The sequence below is a fragment of the Dermacentor variabilis genome, chromosome 8 (assembly GCF_050947875.1).
Source record: "Dermacentor variabilis isolate Ectoservices chromosome 8, ASM5094787v1, whole genome shotgun sequence".
Taxonomy (NCBI): domain Eukaryota; kingdom Metazoa; phylum Arthropoda; class Arachnida; order Ixodida; family Ixodidae; genus Dermacentor; species Dermacentor variabilis.
The window spans coordinates 26,586,340-26,607,833 of NC_134575.1; the positions used below are offsets into that span (position 1 = coordinate 26,586,340).

At 43.6% G+C, this 21,494-nt stretch overlaps 1 protein-coding gene across 4 annotated transcripts in view; it reads left to right on the forward strand.

Annotated features, from left to right (window-relative positions):
- LOC142589886 (uncharacterized) overlaps nt 1–21,494 on the forward strand; it is a 33,922-nt gene that overhangs the window by 8,218 nt on the left and 4,210 nt on the right. For 3 of the 4 annotated variants that reach the window (XM_075701540.1, XM_075701542.1, XM_075701543.1), the window contains exons 5-14: nt 1,291–1,545; nt 2,307–2,391; nt 3,319–3,477; nt 5,287–5,756; nt 7,209–7,427; nt 14,233–14,338; nt 16,388–16,543; nt 17,638–17,829; nt 19,762–19,897; nt 21,265–21,335. In XM_075701540.1, the coding sequence (XP_075557655.1) occupies nt 1,291–1,545; nt 2,307–2,391; nt 3,319–3,477; nt 5,287–5,756; nt 7,209–7,427; nt 14,233–14,338; nt 16,388–16,543; nt 17,638–17,829; nt 19,762–19,897; nt 21,265–21,335 (1,849 nt within the window). The remainder of the gene's footprint in view (nt 1–1,290; nt 1,546–2,306; nt 2,392–3,318; nt 3,478–5,286; nt 5,757–7,208; nt 7,428–14,232; nt 14,339–16,387; nt 16,544–17,637; nt 17,830–19,761; nt 19,898–21,264; nt 21,336–21,494) is intronic. The other variant, XM_075701541.1, reaches the window with a different exon arrangement.

Genomic DNA, 21,494 nt, shown 5'->3' on the forward strand with positions numbered 1-21,494 from the left:
GGGGATTGCGGGAAAGACAGCTTGACACTTTCTGGAAGGTTTAATTTCTCACCAAAGTTTAGAAAATTTTGGGGGGGAGGGTTTGGAAATAAATTTTATTTTATTAGTTATAAAATAGATGCTGAGCTGTATCTTCTCAAACGCTAATGATAATCTATCTTTCATGTGAATTTTAGGCTCCATTTTGAGCATGCTGCTGTAAGCGGTTCTGTCTGGAGCGCATGGAATTTATGGCTCACTGCTATTGAACCCATCAGCAATGCTACTATAAAAGGTTGAACGAGAACTCTACCGTGGGCTTCGGCGTTTAACGGCTGAAAAGTGTTTTGAGAAGCGCACATACATCTGTTACAAAACTTTACTAGTTTCACTTCTCACGAGACGAAGAGCACTGGGATGACAATAACAGTATCGAGTCATGCGGGCAGCTTCTGAAGCATGATAATGAATCACACTGGGCTTCTTAAAGGGATAAATGAGTAAAAAAACTAAGTATTTAGCTTTTTTTCCTTATCTGTGATGACAGGAGTCGAGTTACGCTTTGGGAAAGACTGCTTTAACTCCCTTCTAAACACATGAGAAGAGAGAAAATGTCTTTCTTGGCAACTGCTGTGCCAATTTTTTAGGGAAATTTGTTGCATTTAAATGAAGAAGCTCAAATCTAAAATATTTAATTTATGCATCATCTTTATTTATTTTTGAGAATTGCAACATTTCAATAAACCTATGTATCAAGTTTGCAACTCATTCGGCAATAAAAACAATATTCTGATTCTGTAAACTACACCCAATAATAAATCCAAAGTGGACATACTTGATGTATTGTGCATGACTCTCAAGTATACCACACATTTGAGGGTAGGAGTTAAGCAAAACCCTTGTAAACATTGTAACAATTTCACATATCCTGTACTCTTTTATCAAGTGTGTCTACTCTACGTGTTGTGACAGATGTAGTTTATGGAACTGCAATATCAGTTTGCTATGCATATTTACTAATTCATAACCTTTGTGCTTCGAAATTATTTTAAAGCTTACCAATTTTTGGCAATCTTCGTTTAAAGAAAATCATTGTTCTCAAATATTCTGCTTTAAACAGCTGTTAGAATTTAGCTTTATTTTAAATGCAAGGCATTTTGTTCATATTTGTGCAGTTGTATGATAAAAGCATTTCTCCATTTTACATGTTAAAGCTCCTTCAAGTTTTACATCATATAACAGCAGCATTATTTCTTCTTAGCTCCTTTATCAACTTCTGAATTGTCACGTTTTTCTTGTCGTGGACTGCAGGAAGCTCCCGCAGGTTCAAGATGAACCGAGTCCAGTGCAGTGCAACAGGTTGGTGAGCACCATAGATGTGTCAACAGACAGCACTGCATCCAGCCCTGTCGCGAAGTGTAACCGTGACGACTGTCTCAAGTTTGTGCTTCCTCCTTCCTTTGGCATCTCGTGTGACACCTTCTTGGAGAATAAGCGGCCGGTCACCGCGAAAGTCAGGAGGCACATCGTGTCAGTCCTCTTTAAGGCGTGCTGCAAGATGACTCTGTGAGTGAATTGGTATTGCTTCCATTTGTGTCGTGTCGTTGATACCTTTCGTGTGTTAAATTAAAGTATGCTAAAGAGAAGCACTTAGTCAGTTAGACTGACAAAATACTCTTTCATAACTTTATGTTTATTGCTTTTGGGACATTAGGTTGCATGTCAAAAGGAAAAGTGAGAGTTTGTTTTTTGAATCTCGCACTGAAACTTTTGCGTCGGTTTCAGTGCGTCGCACTGAAACCTTTGCGTCATGTTGGTATGATGTCACAGATTTCAAAGTAATAGAGCCTCTGGGACTTTTAACATTCAGTGCAGTTTCTCTTTCCCAATAAAACATTAATTAGGCCTAAGCGGACGCTGCCAAACTGCTGGCTAGTACGGGAATTTAAAGGGGGCGGTGCCACCGGTTTTTTGTTCTTAATGTCAATAGGCAGCATCTCACACGCCATGGACATAACTGAAGACTGCACACTCTAGGAAGTTAATATTGGTAAGTAGGCTTCGGACAGCGACGGCGAGGGATGCCATGTCTAATGTGGCTCGGATGCAATAAATTTTCTTTTTCCAAGTGAAAACAAATGAGTGTGTCTCTCTGTTACCGTAACATTGTAGTGAGTGAAGACTAATTGAAAGTGGGGGGTTGGGGGTGTTACAGTCAAGGGTGAGTTACAACCGAGTATGGTATAATACATTGTAAGTAAATGTTGTTTGCTCAAAGGACTCTCACACACAAGCAGTGCACTGTGGCTTCTGAATCTCCATTGCAGATATCCAACAAACAGACTGTACAATAGAGTACTGGACTCATTGGTGACAAAGTACCCACACGTGGTGGAAGGAAAGTATGACAGGGTAAGACGACATCTGTGCACAGTATTCCTGAGTAATACTGTCCTGCAACACTCTGGCGCACTTCTAGCTGTGAAGATTCCTGCCTGGATTACCAATAATGTGGAAGCTTGGGCAATTTGGTGATTCAATATAGACATGTTTGCACAGCACAAAAGGCGAGGACTGAAGGAAGAACACAGCACAGCGCCCGTGTTGTGTTCTTCCTTCAGTCCTCGTCTTGTGCACTGTGCAAACATGTCGATAGTGGGTCACCAAATTTTGTGAAGTGTCCAAGAGGACACTTTCGTCTTAGAGGGCACCTCAAAGGCTCCGTTCATGAACACTTTCCTGTAAGAACTTATGTTTTAAAGGGCAGCAGGTGGCCTGAGCAGAGCTGTGGTTTTTGAAGTTGACTGCACTTAGTGACTGTCTGTGAGGCAGCGGTGAATGGTCCGCTATGTCTAAATCACCACTCTGTCCTCTCTCCCTTCGTCTCACCCGCTGTGCGGCAGCCAATCGTGCTCAGTCATGGTTAACTTCCTTGCTCTGCCTTAAGCAGTCGATCTCGGTCATGTCAAACTCGAAGGGGATGGTGAAACAGTTCGATATATCAATAATTATAAATGAGGGGTGTGCAAATAGCACATAGATTTCGAATTGACCATTGAATCGAATCAAGAAGAAAAAAAAGCAGAGTATCGAATAAAATAGAATAACATTTATCGTGAAGTGATGTTTTTTCTCTTCTTTTTCTCTTCTTTATTGTTGTGTAGTCGAGTTAACTGGCGCCCTCCCTCCCCTCTGGCACTCACTCTTGTTCAGTCTCTCGTCCACTCACATCTTCGGTCACTCACCAATGCTTGATATCATGTCAAGTGTGAGTCAGTGTATTTGTGAGTGGGTATGCTGATCTGTGAGCGCCAATGGTCGTTTTCTTACCACTTGCAGCGTCGCTGGTTGATCGCCCTGAAGAGCAGGTTTAAAACTGCGCGGCCAAAGCTTCCAGAGTCTTCAGTTGCTGTGGATGAAGTGAAAAAGAGGTGTGGACTCAAGCGGACACTGGCTGATGCCGATGGCGAGCATGCCTATGCTGACGGGCAGCACATGGTGAGTACAAAGTCACAGGTTCGGAGAGATGAAGTTGTTTAACTCTTTTCTTTCCATTGGGAAAATAGCTGTTTTTTTTTTTTGTAGGTGTCATAGTTGTCTTTCTTTTTTCTTTAGAAAATGTCACATTCAAAATTTTACACAGCATGGGAAAAGAAAGTACAATGAATGTGCGTCTGAGGTATAACAGCTGTACAAATGAGTTCCATGTGGCAGCATTTTATTTTTTGTTTATTTTCTGTTTTTCTTCCGTTTCAAGGGCTCTCTCAAGGCAGTAGTCTCTTGAAAACGTTCGGCTTCATGTATTTTAAAACATCACCATTCTATCACAATGTATCTTTTGTGTTCTTAGTACTCCTCATTAGTCATTGCCATGATTTTATTACATATAGCTTTTACGCACTTTACAGAGATCGCTTTTAGGCCCCTTTACAGCTATGTCACACCAACCTATCGGAATTCGTCTACCCGCTGCAAACTCACCAACACCGACCTGGCACTCTTTGGTCATAATTGGCCCTTGCGCCATAAAACAACAAATTCATTCATCTATTTTACAGAATTACTCTGTCGCTGTAGTGGCATTACTACAGGAGGGGGGGGGGGGCATATACAAAGTCAACATAGTTTGGATACATAGCTGGACAAAATAACTGCAGGGAAATCAAAATACGGAATACAATATCTAATGGTGTAATCAATACAAAGTACAAATAAAATATGAGATGGCACAACCAACACAAATTGAAAGTACACATCAATAGACGGTCATAAGTTACAATGATGAAATAAGACACTATTTTCGGTTATATTTACTTCCTCTTCAGGGAGTTGATTTTATTCCCTAATTAAAGAAAATATACATAAATGCTCGATTGAAAAAGAAACAACAATATTTTAGAAAGAAATATAGAACAACACTTTTAAACATGCGCATGCATACTTAAAGAGACAAATAGTGTTAGGCCTACTCAGCGTAGCTTTAGGAAGACTGATCAACCACTCTCCTGACCAAGTAGAGCCTCAACACGGCTGATCACCTGTCAAGTGATTTGAATTCTTTACAAAAACGACATCATGGGCCTCACTGTACTAAGTGAAGTCCAACAATGCGCCCATCTCTCCCCCACAGAGGATGTGGGCCTCCTCATCTATTAATAAATGACTTTCTCCTCACAAAAAGAAACAAATACATGCAAAACATTTGACCATCCTATGGTCACTGTCTGTGAATAAATCAAAATTCTGACTTAGTCCACACATTGCTGGATAGCCAAATGCTTCACATAACATCGATTCCCACGGTGCATGAAATCTGCACATTTTTCTTTTAAGCGGAGCTTTTTTAGGTGAGCCCTTCTGGACTTCACTGACCGTGGCTGATGCTGCAGTTTCACCGACTAACTCATAGGCAGTTGTGGCTCTCTTTGCTACGGGATTACATGTTGAAACAACAAACAGTACATAAATATTCTTAGTGCATCAAGTGTGCGCATTCAAGTGGATAATTCTTTTTATTAAAGAGATGTCTTTTATGCCTTCTTTCTCGAAGTTTGGTGCAACTACTCGGTCGGTTTCTCATCAAGTAGGGTGGTCTGGTCCCAGACATAGTGCAAGTAGTAAAGTGGGCTGATCTCACGGTCTTGCGCATAATCTTGCCAACTTGTCGGCCAGGCACATAGTAATTGCTGTGTCGCAAAACACAGTGCAGAAGATGGAACAGTTTTTATAGCATTTAATTAACCAGTTCCTACATTCGAGAATGTGCTGAATCTGCAGAATTTCTTTTCTTTTTTTACTTTTTTGCAGCCTGCGAGCCAGAAGTCACCTCTGAGTTCATCAACCGACTTGCATATGAGCCACGACAAGCCAAGCCAGCAGGAGTCTGGTGGGCCTGATGACGCGTCTTCACAAGCCTTCGGTGCTGAAAATTCCCACACATTCGAAACCACGCCTTCGGACTCCGTGGAATCGAGCTCTGCATCAGAACTGGCTGTGTCTCTAGCAGAGAGTAACCAGCTGGAAGAAGAGTTGTTTGATTGTCCGGACTATCACGACGCCATCTTGGAGGATGTCACTGTTTCCGAGCTGCTTGGAATGTGCACCGACGAAGCAGCCTCAGAAACTCTGATGGCAGAAGAAGGTGGTCAAGCTTCCCCAGACAAACAAGAAAATTGCGACAAACCAGCAGAGGAACCAGAGGAAGTCAAGTACAACACAAGAGCGCAAGTTTCCCCAGACAAAAGAAAAAGTTCAGACAAGCCAGCAGAGGAAGTCAGGTACTATATGATAATCCTGTTGCCACTGTGTAGATTTACCATATATTTACATGCACTGAGTGCCAAGTGGGATTGGTCCTTATCTGTTACCTTCAGGACGCGAATTAACTTTGTCTGTTCATAACTTAATTAACAAAATGACTGAGGGGAACTGAGGGGCTCGATGTTTTTTTAGTTACAACCACGTGAAGCCAACAGACAATGAAGCCAAGGAAAGCATAGGGGAAATTAGCCACTTTCATTACTAAGATGTGGAATGAAAAAATTCAAGGGGCACTTAGTTACCTCTATATGGATGAATGTGAAAGCATTGTGACCACCGCACTGTGCCTATGCTCTTTCAGTCTTAACTTTGCCTTAATTAACACCAAAGGTCGTGGGTTCAACTCCCACCAAAGGTCATGGTTCGAGTGCCTTAATTCACCTTAATTAACACCAAAAGTCGTGGGTTTGACTCCGACCAAAGGTCAAGGGTTCATAACTTTTTGTACCATCGTGTGGACACGACAACAACGCCGGATTTCCCGCCTAATGAGCCATTTACTGCTTTTGCATTAATAAGGGAAATGAAAGTGTGTGAAGAGACAACTTGTCACAGGGTCACAGGGGGGGAGCTGAGCCCACATCTTTCACATTATGCATGCAATGCTGTACCACTGAGCTATGGCGACAACTGTCCTCCCGCCCACTTTGCTGGATATTTGTGTATGTATACTTCATCTGGCCCTGGGAGTGTTCGCCAGTGCCACTCACGGTTGTGGTTGCACATGTGGAACAGTGCTTTCAACCATAGCCATCGCATTGTATGCAAACTTTGGAATGGGCAACTGGCCAATGAGCCCTTCAGTGCTACTTTGAGGTGTTGGGGCCCTCACTACGCAGTGAGTGCAGAGAATTAAAAGAAATTCAGTTTTGACTCATTTCTTACCTCTGCAGCATTATTAAAAACATACAGTATGTAGTAGGATGGATTAGGAATTTGAGTTTGTTCTGTGAACTTTGTTACATTTGCAAATGCTGACACTTGAAGCCCTTAACTGTCAAATATACCTCAGCAGTGGGGCGCATAGAGATAGACATTGCATGTGATGGTGGTAAAGACAATCTGAAGCATTGCATGTAGTTTTACATGCATTTAATTGACCACTGCATGAAAGCTTCTCTTCACAGTGATTCCAACATGTACGGTTCTTGTGTGTGTATGTGTGTTTTGGATATCCATTCTTTCTCTCTGGTCCGAAACTAAGCGTTGGGCCGATTTCGCAAATCTACTTTGGTAACAAAACAACGCTTTGTCGTGCCTGCTCTAAGCTTGAATCTTAATTGTAGCACATCTCGTGCAAGTTTTCGTATTTCTGTGCAAGGAAAGCAATAATGAGCTGCAATCTGTGTGCGTTTGATTGTTCACGCTATTTTACAATTACTTTCTCTTTTGTGATCTTTTCAATGAAGCCGTCAAGAGGAGCCGCCAGAGGAGCAAGTGGAGGTGCCCGACTGTGAGCCTGACAGCGGACCTGACTGTGAGCCTGACAGCGGACCTGACTGTGAAGAGTTCAAGTTGCCTTCATTTGGCATTTTTGATGATTTGCTCCGGATCCAGGTGCCAGTCAACACCCTGATGCAGCGTCACATCATTTCCAAGCTTTTTGATACTCTCTGCAAGATTACTGTGTAAGTCTCACGCTCAAGTCACCGTATCATCTAGTCCTGCTACATTTGCGCGACCGTGCGCCAAAGCCTTGAAAAACCTGTAGTCCCAGCTGCAACGTACAAGTACCACCCATCACAATACTTTGCTTTAGAGGAGTGCTGGCATCTGTTTTTAGAGTCTTGGAGACTCTATGGCACATTTCTGATATGTGACACTTAGGAAGTTCTGAAGTGCTTATAAGACAATTTAATTTGATACCAAAGTCAATCACTGCCTTCACACGGGCATATTAGTTAGGTGCAGCCTATTTACAAGCGAGCATGAAGTCATTGGTGTTCAAGAACGTTGCCTATACAGGGTGTCCCAACTATCATGTTCCAAGATTTAAATATATGCAAATGCCACACAGACAGAGCCAAGATAATGTTGTTTGCTGTCGCTTGGATATACTCAGATTACTTTTTCCTTTCTGCATAATTGTCTGATTAGCCTTAATTAATCAACTTCTAAAATATTATATATAATTATATAAAAAGTATCAATGAGAAAATTGTAGAGCGACATGAAAAACTTCCTATAATGCTTTCCGTTGCTCAATACGTGCTGCATAAAAGTGTTTTTCTGAGCATGAAAGAAGCCTGCGAATACCGACATGCAAACTTGCCACGTGACTAGCTGCTTGAGGCACTTTACGTATATTTGCAGGATTCTTTAAAACTCAGAAAGACACTTTTAGTTAGCTCGTATTGAGCAACAGAAACCTGTATCTGAAGTTTTTTCATGTCACTCTACAATTTTCCCATTGACACTTTTCATCTATTTATATTATTTGAGAAGTTGATTAATTCAGACTAATTACGTAATTAGGCGAAATGCAAAAGTAATCTGAGTATCTCCGAGCGAAGGCAAACAACATTACCTTGGCTCTGCCCACCTACGTGGCATTTGCATATTTTTATATCTTGATGCATGATAGTTTGGACACCCTGTATAATACAGTGAAACTTTGTTGAACCGTAGTTGGCTGGAGCTGGGAAAAAGTACATACTAAACGGTAGTACAGCTTAAGCGAAATAGCATGAGATTGCCCACTTACCTGTCAAAAATGGAACTCGGAGAGAGTGTGATAAAAGGGCAAAAACACGCAGTATTTATTCACTTCGCACGACAGAAGTCTGTCATTTTCGTTTGATGCCGCAGTGGCCTAGCAGCAACGACAGCGGCGTAAAACTTACTGAAGCTTCAAGCCAGCTTTTCAGCCAGCTCCCTTTTCTCGGCAAACACTCACATAAAAGATTCCTCGTTGGCGTTGCATATTCTCCATGCATGGGCGCAGTAGCGCTGCAGAAGTTGTGGGGCGCCTTTTTCATTGCTGGGTGCTGTTCTCGTCGTGACAATTGCATTCATGAAGCTGCCACTGTTGGGCCTGAATTGCCCATGCTGTCGGTTTCCATTTCCTCATCACTGTCATTAGGCGACCCTTCGGCAACAACAGAGGCAACTATGGCGAAAAGTCGAACCTTGTAGCCGACATCTGTTTGCAGTCACAGCAGTGCTGCCGAGCAACTTCTTTGCATTCCAAATGCCACACACCGTAGTCAACAGTAGATCCTCGTCGCGTGCCAGCGCTGACTTGCTGCCACGTCCGATAGCACAAACGATGTTCAATTTTTCTTCTACGCTGAGCACTCGGTGTTTTTTACCCGAGCAAGTCCTAGCTTACATAGATCATAACGCTCTGGCATTGCACCGAAATGGTGTTGATGTTGATGAGGCTTCATGCGCAAACGCACAGGGCAATTAAAGGCCCTTGTTCTGATCTCTGAGGCTTGTTGCTCTGCCGGGCCGTGCTATGGGGGACGATGCACCACCGTGATTGTGCAACGAAAAGTGGAAACATTACGTGTGAATTGATACGTACGCAGTAAGCTAGTACAGTTTATGCAGGTACAAAACGCATTATCTTCAATGGTCGCTGAGTTGGGGAGTTGACCAGAGAGAACCTTAAACCCCTTAGCTGACGTGGCAGATTTTGAAAACATCTTTAAAAGTGTGGAATGTGTTTATTGCTGTAGCAATTATATGGACACTCCAGGTGCTTTTCCTGCTGTCGTCACCATCACCGTGATGTTCTGTATAAAGCCCAAGTGCGATAACATCACTGCCATGTGCTGTATGCTGTTGGTGCTAGTGAAAGCGTGCGAGTGTGAGCCGAGAAATTTGATGGCTCGACCTTGCACACACAAAGGAGGAAGGCGGGGAGGAAGCGCCGTCTTCCACTGCGCTCAAGGCAGCATTGAGGGAGGGGGTGTTTTACTCTGGCAGCGGTTGAGCATGGTTGCGCGGGTCTCAGCGTGAAAGCCAGTGGGTGCAAAGTCTAGGCACGCCGAGGGCTGGTGGCTTCGTATGTGCTGTGTTCTCAATGCTTAGTTCATGTTGAAGCGAGAGGCAGCACAAAGGTCAATTGCTCGCTGTTGCTGCCGCTCTTCCTCACACAAGCGCTTTGGCAGCAAGTGTCTGCGGTCATCGAATGAGATGTGTTCATGTTTGCCTGTGCGTGCGTGACGCCTTGCCTGTTAATTTAGTTACCAAACGAATGCTTTATACAAGTTCATACGGCTGATGAAACCGGTAAGTGAAAGGAAGGAAGGAAAAAAACATTATTTAAGGCCAAATGCAACGATAAGTGGATGCTTGTTGTGATGACAAGTTACATCGTCATTGGCAGTCTAGGGGTCAGTGTAGCATCTTCCAAAGCAAACCCTTGCAGTCACCAGTTTGGGCTGACAGCCACGTGCCGTCTTGCCGACATTTCATCATGTTTGTCATCATCGCCTGTACGCTGCAGCATTGCATACATTGCAATATGCATGCCATAAATTATTCTCTTGACTAGCTTGCCACAGTGGCTCATTAACTATGATGTTTGCCACTGAGTGTGTGGCTATGGGCTTGACTCCTAGCTGCAGCCACCACATAACGATAGTGGGTGAAATGCACAAACACTCATGGACTTTGTGTACCTTCACCTTTTGGGGGCCAGATGTTTTTCCTAAGTACAACAAATTCAATTTCTAAGTAACAAATTAGCACTCTTTAAATTTGAATGCTGTTCATTGGCAATATGTTGCTGAACATTCTACAAATATTTTTATTCTTAAAGATCAAGCAGTGATTGTAAGACTAATTATTGCCTTTAATTAGCATAATAATGTTCATCAGACAACATGGCCTCCTCGTCACTGTCACCGTCCCTTGAAGACGCCTCATATCAATGTCAAAGCCCTCTGAATTAGAGTTCCTATGACGTTCTTGAATTTCTGCATCATTAAAAAAGAAATGTGCAGGCCTTTTGTGGCACTCTGTCAAACAAGAAAGGACTTTTGCAAAGCCTTTGTGAAATTTCACACACGTAGTAAATCAATATATCACATTTGTCGATTGAGTTGCTGCAACAGATGCAGCTGACAGAAGTGCAACATCTGTTTTTGATGCAGAGTTGCGTATTTGTAAAGTTCATGCTTCTTTTTTAAACTTTCACATTTTCGGTAGTTTTTTCTTTAAAATATTTCTGGCAGAACCCATCTCATGATGAATGTCTACGATGATGTGATTAGCATTGAAGCAATGTAGCAAAACACCGTGTTGTCACCACAGGGACACGTCATGTGTGAGATGTGTATGCAGCCTGGCTCCTCTCTCGTGCTTCGGATGGATGGATGGATGGATGGATGGATAGATGTTATGAGCGTCCCCTTTGGAACGGGGCAGTGGGTTGTGCCACCAAGCTCTTGCTATTATAATGACTAATGTCCTACCTAGGTTAAACAATAAAAAAAGAAGAAAAAAAAACACTGAACTACCACACCCAAATTTTCTGAACCCCTATTGCGAACTGTGCAGTTACCACTTCCTCCTGCACACGCCAGGCCACCTAGTGGCGGCGCCGTGAAGTCTGTGCGTGGCACGTCTATCATTATATAGAGGTTGGGTGTGCTTGTCCCTGAGGCTGGCTGTGGCAGGACAGGACCAGATCAGATGTTTGAGGTCGACGTTGATCGCAGGGCAGTTGGGGCATTCCACTTGTGTTCCTCTCCACTTGCTCAGAACATCAGATGTAATAGATGCCTTAGCTCTTGCTTTGTGGATGAGAACCTGGGCTGTTCTGGGAAGGCGGCTGGGAATGGTAGAAAGGATGCTAGGAATGAACTCCCGTAGTAGAGCCTTCCTCTCGTGTTTCAACCGGGCAATCTGGTGATCTGGTATGACAACGGATGACGGGGATATAGGTGGGGTCCAACAGGGACGGGCTCACTTCACAGCTGCGATGGCATTCTTCTCTAATTTTCTCGCCTGCAGCCTCATGTTGTGACCCGGTGTCCAGTGTATGAAAATGCGTGCATGTCTGTTGTCCCACAGGTGGGGGCAGGATTGTTTCATGCGGTGCGCTATGGTAGTCATGTAGGATCGGGAGTTTAATTGCTTGAGGGCCTCTTGACTGTCTTGACTTAGACCACGGGCCATCCCTTCTAATAACAGTTTCAATCAATCAATTATCATTATATATATTCAGACAAGATTGAATACATATGGGTTGGGTTCGATTGTGCCCTGCAGTGGAGAAATTTTAAAGGGTATTTTTTGCCATTGAAGAGTGGCACATACTCGGTTACCCAAGTTGGACAGATGCCTGTTTTCAAAAACCCCGTTCTCACAGCACAGCAGCCCAAACGCTCTATCCATTTGATCGCGAACTACTCATTGATACAAGTTGGCGTCGCTCTGGGAAAATATTTAGAGATGGGCATAGATAAGTCAACGACCGATTTTTCGGACGCCGGATTTTTCGGACCTGCCCGATAATTCGGACGCCTTCGCGGCACCGCCACGTGCCCCGCAGAGTCAATGTGTATAAGAACGTCTGAAATTTCGGACCCAAAAGTCCTTCGCCGTCTGATTTTCCTAACTTTTTGCCATAACCACAGGTACGAAATGGCATGAGTCGAAGCCACCACCGGCGCCATTTCGTTAATCTCGCCGCTTCTGGTGCTTTCGCACGCAGATCCCCTGGCAGCCGTAGCCACCACCACGGCAACGTTAGGCCTAGCGACTTCGACGTTCGCTACCAAGCTTCTTTCTGTTCATTGCCGTGTTTCTTTATTGAAATAATTCGCTGCTGTCAGTAATGGTGCTGACTCCGCCTTTGTAATTATCGCCAGTGGCTTCGAAGCTCGCAAAACACGGCACGTTGCATAATGCCGGTTCCCTAAACTGACCTTCGCTTCAATACAGCAGTGTTAGACGGTGAAGCATACCATGAGTGGAAGGGTCAATTGTCATGGGACGCGGTATGCATTCCTTAATTATACATGCGTGTACCCGTCGTCTGCTATCCAAGTGCGAGCACCGATACGCCTAATAAGTGTACTGGCAGGCCTTTAGAGCTATTTCAGATGTGCCTGTGGCGATTTCAGCCCTCGGGGGCATAAAAAGCATGCATTCAAATTTTGTGACTGCCCGATTTTTCAGGCGTTTTCGCTGCCCGTAGGGAGTCTGAAGAATCGGACGTTGACTGTACAAAGATACCAGAATGTGCATGAGGTATGCCAAGAATGTTAATCGCATTAAATTTTCACGTCTTATATCGGAATTCTGCATCCTACAGTTGCTAGAACGTACCTTTTGTTGTCAAAAACAGCAAATTGAATTCAAAACGGTCCAGTGATTGTGTAATAAAAGCATTTTTGCATTTTACACGACTGTACTTACTTGATTCTATCGTGCACCCAATGCACAATGCACAACATGCACATGAATGTAACATGTTCACAGTTTATAAAAGAAAAATATCGCATGGCCCCCACATTCGCAATCAGGAAAAAACGACGCATGCAGTATTCAGCGCCCGTCCTGTCGTATGTGTTCTTTTCAGCTGTTTTATAAACACTGACATAATTTACCTTCAGAGAAGGGAACTCTTTTTTTGAAGACACTGAGCATGTGCTGGTGGGCGAGTTGGTTATACGTATTACAACGAAGGCACCAAATAAAACATCTGACAAAGGAAGGAGACATGAGACAACCATGTACGCGCTAGGTTTCAAGACGTTTCATAATAAAAGTGGCATGTCATTGCTGCCACTTGCGCATCTTTGGCCACAGATGTCAAGCACACAGGGGCGGTATTCTTGAGCAATCATATTTATAATTACTTACTATCACTTTTGCAAGCTTTCATGTTACTCTGCACTGGACTTGTCGAAGTATGCAACTGACAGCATTTCTCGCACTGTGTGCAGAACGCAAGCTTGGTGCAGCACCAGAAATGCTGGCGGTCATACCCGCCGACACATCCTGTACCGAATCTTGTAAAATCTTGCAAAAGTCATAGTATCTTAGCAAATCATTGACCGAGAATACCACTCTTGACTGTATTCAAGAACAAAATTAACCCACAACAACCTTTATGAAAAATGTACTGTGTCCTCATTTTGGGATGGCGCTAGTGATGCTGCTGACACCTCCGACGGTAGGCAGTTGCCAATACTGCGAACATAGTTTTGGTTTTGTATCCGATTGTAACGAGCAGGCAATTAGTGAACCCATTTTCTGTGAAAAAAAGGTGCATCTTAGATTCGGGTAAATAGGGAAGTTGAGGTTGGCCCTGAGCTAAAGCTTCTTTTTAGTACTCCTTTTTTTACTGTCCATATAAAGAACCTCTCGGAGTTCAAACTTATGCAGAGCTGACATGTTGTATTGGGACAGTTACTCTACAACCAGCCAACTTCTTTATTGCGTGCCTGTTTATTCTTTTATTTAATGCAGGTACCCATCAACATATCAATACGATGCAGCCGTGGACAGCCTGTTAGAGAAGTACCCACACCTGTCAGGCATCAAGGGAAAGAAAGGAAAGGTAAAGAAAGGAAAGGTAAAGAAAAAGATTTTATTACTTGCAATTACAAAAACACTTTCGCCTGTAATGCGAAGCAGTGATGCATTAGGTGGTGAAGTTTAATGTACAGTAAGCCTTAAACAGCTTGATGCATTGTTTGTTGGAGTGAACATTTGCAGATGCGAGCAAGCAATCATCTTTGGGTAAGTGAAAGAAGTTCGATGTCATAACATGGCAAAACATACTTATCTGCGTATGCGATCTGTGTTGTTTCACCCTGAGACGAGTCAGTATGAGCAGCTGAGCCACTTAAACAATGGCAACTATGATTTAGACTTGTATATTACAGGCTGTTATTACTGATTCTTACCTTTCTTGCACTCCATCAAACTTAAAGTTTGTGTGACATAAAGTATTATTAGAGAAAACTGTGCTCACCAAAAGTGCTCATTTATAGGCCGGATAGTTATCTCGCAATAATGTGGATGCCATTGCTGACACCATTGGTAACTGACCAAGGTGATTGTTTATGCTGCTGTACCGAATGCACCGTCTCTCGTTTCCCATTTGAGGCAGAGGTAAACAGTGCATCTCGGGAATTCAGAAATGTGTCAGCATAACAACACATTTAACAGACCCACCGAATGCCACTGGCAGCCTTCGGGAATGGCAGGGTTGCCATTGGTGTCTACTTTGCACCAAATTGGCTGCTTTAAGACATTGACCTTCAACAGAAAGCTCGGCTACTTTTGACTTGCATTTTGGCACATTTGCTAGCCATAGTTTGTTGTTGATTTCAAGCAAAATAATCAGCATGCGCAAAGTTTACCCATCATTTTCAGCCATCACATGCACATGAAAACACTTTTTCTGCTAGGATCACACTTGAGAAGCCATTGTGTAAGGTCCCTTAATGAGTTTAGTTGAGATTTATCTAGGGGACATATCTATTATCGCCACACTTCGTAAATATAAAGTCAATCTATCTTGGCCCAAAAGTAGCGGACCTGGGAGATGTGAGCAAGAAGATTGCGGATGTCTCTGCTGTGGATCAGGGCACTGTGAGCTTCCAGTTCTGAAGGCTCATGATGATGTAGCATCAACAGCGCCTTCACAATGCCTTGCCAGCGCTTCGGACACTTCAGGCCATAGATCTTCAAGCAATAGGAACATGATTAGCTGTGAAAATTAATGAAGCATCCTCCTTTTTTATGTTCGTTAGTGGCAATCAGAAGTCCTAAATTTGCAGGTAGCGAGCAGTTAACAGCATGTACTCCCAGTAATCGACGTGCGCATGTACTGAACAGTGATATTTTGGTGACTGGTTCAGGCCGCTAATTATCATTTCTGGTTGGCTGATAATGGTTCGGAATGTTCCTTATTCATTAAAATTTATGATTGATTGACTAATGAAAGTTATATTAGTAATAAAGTCTGTATTTTATATTGGTTCCAAATTGGACAAAAATGTAACTGTTGTGGCTACTTTGGGCTGCTTTTTGGTTCAGTCCCGAGTCCTTTTATCAAACTGCAATTTTGGCTCGGTAATGTGATCAACCAAATGATGAGAGGGAGGAGGAAGAGGGGCAGGCATATAAGCACGGATCTCCTTTTCTAGCCCAGCCGCTTATGCACATGGTGTGGCCGAGCACATACACGACCCGCACACCCTATCTTGGAGATAATCTGCGCCATGTGTAAACGCCAGAAAAGCTGAAATGGCTTGTGGGTTTATATGTGCTGGCTTTTCACATGACTAGTGCTGGAGGTCACATAATCTCAAATCTTGGCGGCACATTGAAGGGAGAGGGCAGCATGAAGTGGTTGCTAACCTCTCTCTGCCTGTGCTCTTCATCACGCCATTGTTGTGACAGCATGTTCTTGGTCACAGGGTGAGATCTGTTTGTGGCTGCCTGTGCGTATATGACACTGTGCCTGTGAATTCATTTGTTAGCAAGTGTTTACTGCAGTTTTTTTTTGCCTGATAAGCCTACTAACCTTACTTCATGTCGTTGTTCAATACCCTGTTATCGCTATCAATGTCTCACCTTTGGGCGAAACTGTGACTTTCTTTCTCACTGACAGAAGTTTTGGAGGACTGCACTAAAGGCAAAGTTCTACACCTTTCGAAACACAGTGGCAGGCAGTGTGTGGAACACACGCCAGGCTCAGAGCAAGTACGCTGAGGAGCTTAGGCAACAACGGGATAACGAAGATGCACAACATACCTCTCGACCTCTGGTAAGCACAAGATAAACGACTCATGTCATCCTTGTGTCTGCATGTGACTGAAGTCAAATACCTTGCTTGAGTGGAGGAAACACAGGCTGCGACATGTTCTGAAAAATTTTTATAAGTGCAAAAAAAAAAAACTGGCAAAAGTCAATGAGAGCAGCATTCCGGGCAAGTTGTTAATCCATTAGTCAAGTATTATTGTGCAACAAAAAAGACACGGACATAAGAGAAGAAGAACACACAACAAGCGTAAACTTTCAACTAAATTTATTGTGACACTGAATCGGTTTATATTTGTGAAGCAGTATAGACTGCGCATGCACTTACATGAAGAAAACGAACTGCACATTCGTGTAACATAGTAATGAGTCCTGTCACGCCACCTCCAAGAAGCTTAATTCTTTTTCTGTAAGAGCCAGTGAAGGGAAACTAACACACTTATTACGCAATTTTGCAATCATCTGCGCTTCAATTATTTCAGTGAGTTCTTGGCGATTTATTGTCGCGATCATGGCTGCAAGCCTATCGAGGACGATTGCACGATTGTGTCCCGTGGCAGGATGCAGCTCATCCAAGAATTAACCGACTCATTTCGACCCGATGCCAGACCCAGATGTCCCATGCAAAGATGCTTTTGAATACCTCAGCAAAGTGAAGGTTCACTGCACGAAGAACAGTTTGAGGGAGAAAGCGCTTCAGTGCTGAAGCCTCTTGGAGGATGAAATTGTTCGAAGCGCTTTTAAAACAATATCTCCAGACGAAAATAACAGCATTCTTCCGCTGATGCCGCACTTGTCAGGAGAACTTGGTTTCGGTGCTGTGTTGCGATTGTGTTGCATGTGTGTGTGAGTGAAATATGTAATAAATTGTGTTTGAAAGGTGGGTGGTCCGTCTGGCATAGGCAAAAGCCGAAGAAAGCATGCTTTGGTTATAACGCGGCACCGCTTATAGCATGGACTTTTACAGGTTCCGCGACTTAAATTATAAGCGGTCTACACTGTATACCATTTTTTTAAGTACTTCACGATAGCCTTGCCCCACATAGATTTCAACATGGTCGTCAGATCTGCATAATTTTTTTTCTTTCTTCATACTTTCAGTACATTGATTTACGGCTGTCGGAAGACGAGGACAAAGCATGCCAACAAGGTAAATCCGAAGCTTCTACAGTTGCAGAGAACATGGACTACCACAAGCAAGCGCTGCTCGCCAAGGCGAGGCATGTCGCTGTTCGCGAGATGACAGTGGAGAAGGCCATTTCGACTTTTCCCGTGTACAGGAAAGAGTCATCCGTGAGTGTAATTCTTCGTTTGTGCATTCAGATGCGCACTGCATCAATTAGACTACGCACGATGTTGTTGCTCGTTAGAGAAATTTACCACAGCACCGCCCATGTTTATTTTGGCTGCGCTCGTGTGTGGAAGCCGCAGTGGTTTCATGAACAGAGCCAGCCATTGTATCGTGACATCATGACACGTGCATTTCCTAGGCAGTGAAACCAAAACTGGCTGGTAGAAGCAGGTATCATAATAAATTATATACGGTATTCTTGTGTTTCAACCTTTCAACCATGAGGAAAGCAGTTGTCACACTGATCTGTTGTTTTCTCTATCCTCCCTGGCAAGGGGGCTAGGGGGCCCGCCCAGAAGCTGGCCATTTTTGCTTGTTTCTTTGTAATTATACTTCTGGTTCAGGCATATGCGTCATTCTCTCGATACAGGATGAGTGTGTGAGTTGCCTGACATTGCCATGCCCTTAGAGTTGCTTCACCCTCAGAGACCAATCGGACCATGTGGTTATCAGCTGCCAGAGGTCTTGCCACGGCACCCCATGGCGACAGCGGTATCTATGCTACACAGCATGCTGATGCGACCTCTGAGGTCATGTGCAGCAGACGCAGCTACATGCAGCTGCCGTGTGTAGACTGCAAGTGCAAAAACAAAATACCTTTTCTTTTTTTTCTCATATCGTAGACATATACATTTCTTATTTAACTCAAAATAAGCAATAATAGAGAATCTTCTCACAATCATGAAATTCACCAGTACTGGTTGGGCATGCTTGGCTGCTTGCGAAGTAGCTGCTGATGACATTTCGAAGGAGAAAGCAAGCGATTTTTTACTGTTTCTGACATGATATTGTGAATTCCATGCTGCATGCAGGGCAATAATATTTGGCTCACGTGTTCACAAGGACCTCGTCTACAGATTTGCAACGTTTTCTTACAGTATTTAAGAAGTGTTTCGTGTACTTTGTATATCCAACCGAAAGGAAATTTCACTTTGGCTAGACTGGTTGTAAACCAGTTTGCAAGATTGCTTTGCTAGTATAAATACCACTGAAGCAATCTTGGCAAAGTTGTAGGGCCGTTAATTGCCAAATGTTCTCATTAACAACCTTTAATAAAGCGCACTTAAGCAGACGACTGCTACACCTGGTGGTTGGTGGCTACGACGCAAGTCCCAGCATGTTGCCTCTAAAATTTTTCTGTGCGCCGCGGGAAGCCACGTGCAAAGGGTAGACTCATAGGTCTTGCGAAGAAGCTGCAAATTCTTACTCTGGCCTCCCTTCCAGTGAGTGGTAATGGCAACGTTTTCTTTTCCTTAGTTTTATTATCAAAATGTCTACTTTTGCAAGCCTTTAGTGCCGCATCCGCTCGTATTTCAAACGTAAAATTTTGCATGCCTGCTACTCTGTATTTATGCTACCTGAAACTAGGCATTCCACATGGCCAAGATTTTTTAGCAGTTAGCTTTAGAGTAGAGACAATAATCTGTATTTCTGCATGTTCTGTGCTATCCCCCAATTACCATCTCTTGTACTGCAGACATGCTGTTATCTCTGAGCCTCTCCTCTTTTCTGGCAGTGAAATGTTGTGATGCCTCAATGTAACATAATGAAATTTAAAAGAAAAGCTTCGTGCCCTTCCATTCTAGGAGGAAGGATAACCAGCGAAGCTGTGTATGTGGGCCCCTTAATGGTGAACTGCACCTCAGTCGCAAGTCGGCCTGGTATTGCACTATCTTCGGGATCGGCCCACGTATGGGGAGTGCTTAACGCCTGCTTCAGCTCTGCCACGGGTCAGCCCGGCATTGCACTATCTTCTGGGTTTTTTTTTTTTCTACATGCGGACGCAATAGGGGGAAAAGTAGCCCTTGACAGCTTCACTGTAAAAATTTGCTCTGTTATTCAGCTGGTATTGCTATTATTACTTTTTTTCTCAGCTGCTCGGAGAGTTCAAGATTCTATGGAGGGCTGACATTGCTGACTGCTTTGAAAAGGGCATCAAGAAGCTGTTCCTCATACTCATGAACTGTGGCACGAACGAAGAAATCAAGGCAATGTCTAAGCCTGGAAACGGTATGTTAACCATTACAATGTAACTCGTGTACCTATCCTAGGAGTGCCAGCCATGACTCTCCCATCTAAGCTTCTGGCTGGTTTCAACTCGGAAATTCACACGCACGACGATGCGCACCCTGGGTTTGTTGTGCATATAACAGGCAGATAATGCTCGCAAACGAACTCTTTGCAAAATGCCACCTCTGTGCAAAATCTCAGCAGAAGTCAGCCAGTGGTTTAGCTAAAAAACTAATGCACTCCTGGCACTACTATCTGTGCGAAACTCAGTATATCAATACTGTACTTGGACGTGCCAGCAGTGCCAGCAATACTTGGTGCCAGCAGCAGCTCCAGCAGTGCTCGTCACAACATCTAGTCGTGCTGTGCTCAACCACGGTGCACTATAAACATTCTCGTGTGGCACAAGACACAAAAATGCCATGCTGTTTTGCACTGTTAGACTGGCAAGATTGTTCGCTGCACTTAAGTTGAACACGTCAGCAGTGGCAGCCATATGTGTATGTCAGCACAAATCCATCTAAAACGGTCTCTAGTCTACACCCATTGTATTGATGGCACATACAAAATCTTGCATACTGGATCGAGAGCAGACAATGTTTGGGAGGTGCTTTCATCTCTTGAAAAACCATAAGGCAAGGTGCAAGTTTGGCCTAGCTTGTCAGACATGGTTGAACTAACACGAAGGTAGAACTTGGACAAAAGAAAGAAACGACCACAGCAGTGGTCTTCCTATCGTGGCAGTTTTATCTTCCCAGGAAGAGCCTTCTTATTTGAAATAAGTCAAGGCTGTCCTTGACAAGCACTCATTTCGGTCGCCACCATCTCGTGTTCTTTGCATTGTTGCTTTGCAATGCAACATTTAAAGATTAGCGATCACATGTGCACCTAGAATTGCCATTGTTTCATGTCAGACCGGGTCTTCGTTCCTTTGTTTTTGTTTCTCTTTCCCCTCGCCTTCTTTTTTTTCACGAGTCCGCACTGCACCCTCACTTGAAAAGCTTGCCATTGTCATGGTAGTTGGTAGTTGGATTCATAGTGGATACAAAGGGGCCAATGTAATGGGCACATGCTCTTGTGCAGTCGAGTTGCAGAGTGCGTTCATCGCGCAACGCCAGCTATATTATAGCTCTGAGACACATGTGCTGTCACACACCTGTAATACTACTACAGATGTACGTTCACAATGAAACAGTGAACGCTGCCTAACATCCTCGCTGAAACAAATATACGACATCCAGAACATATCGCCGCCTTAAATAAAGTGAACAGCTTTCTAAAAGCGTTTTTCTGTTCGCATGCATTAACAATCAACGTCGGTGGTTTCCATACAATCTTAAAAAAATGTTTTGTCTTTGCTGCTGCAGACATTCTCATGGTGGTGCTGAAGGCCATTGCCAGGAGATGCGGGGAGAGGCTGGGTTCTCTCTTGATCGAGGTAGGTCAGCATTTGTTCCATTTCTGTCATTTGCAGGCTATCACACAGGAAAGGTTTACTGACTCTTGCTGCAGAACTCACTCGCCAGCGAGCGAGTTGATCAAGCTGCTGTGCAGCAGCAAGGGAGTTAAAGGGGCCCTGAAACACTTTTCTAAATAA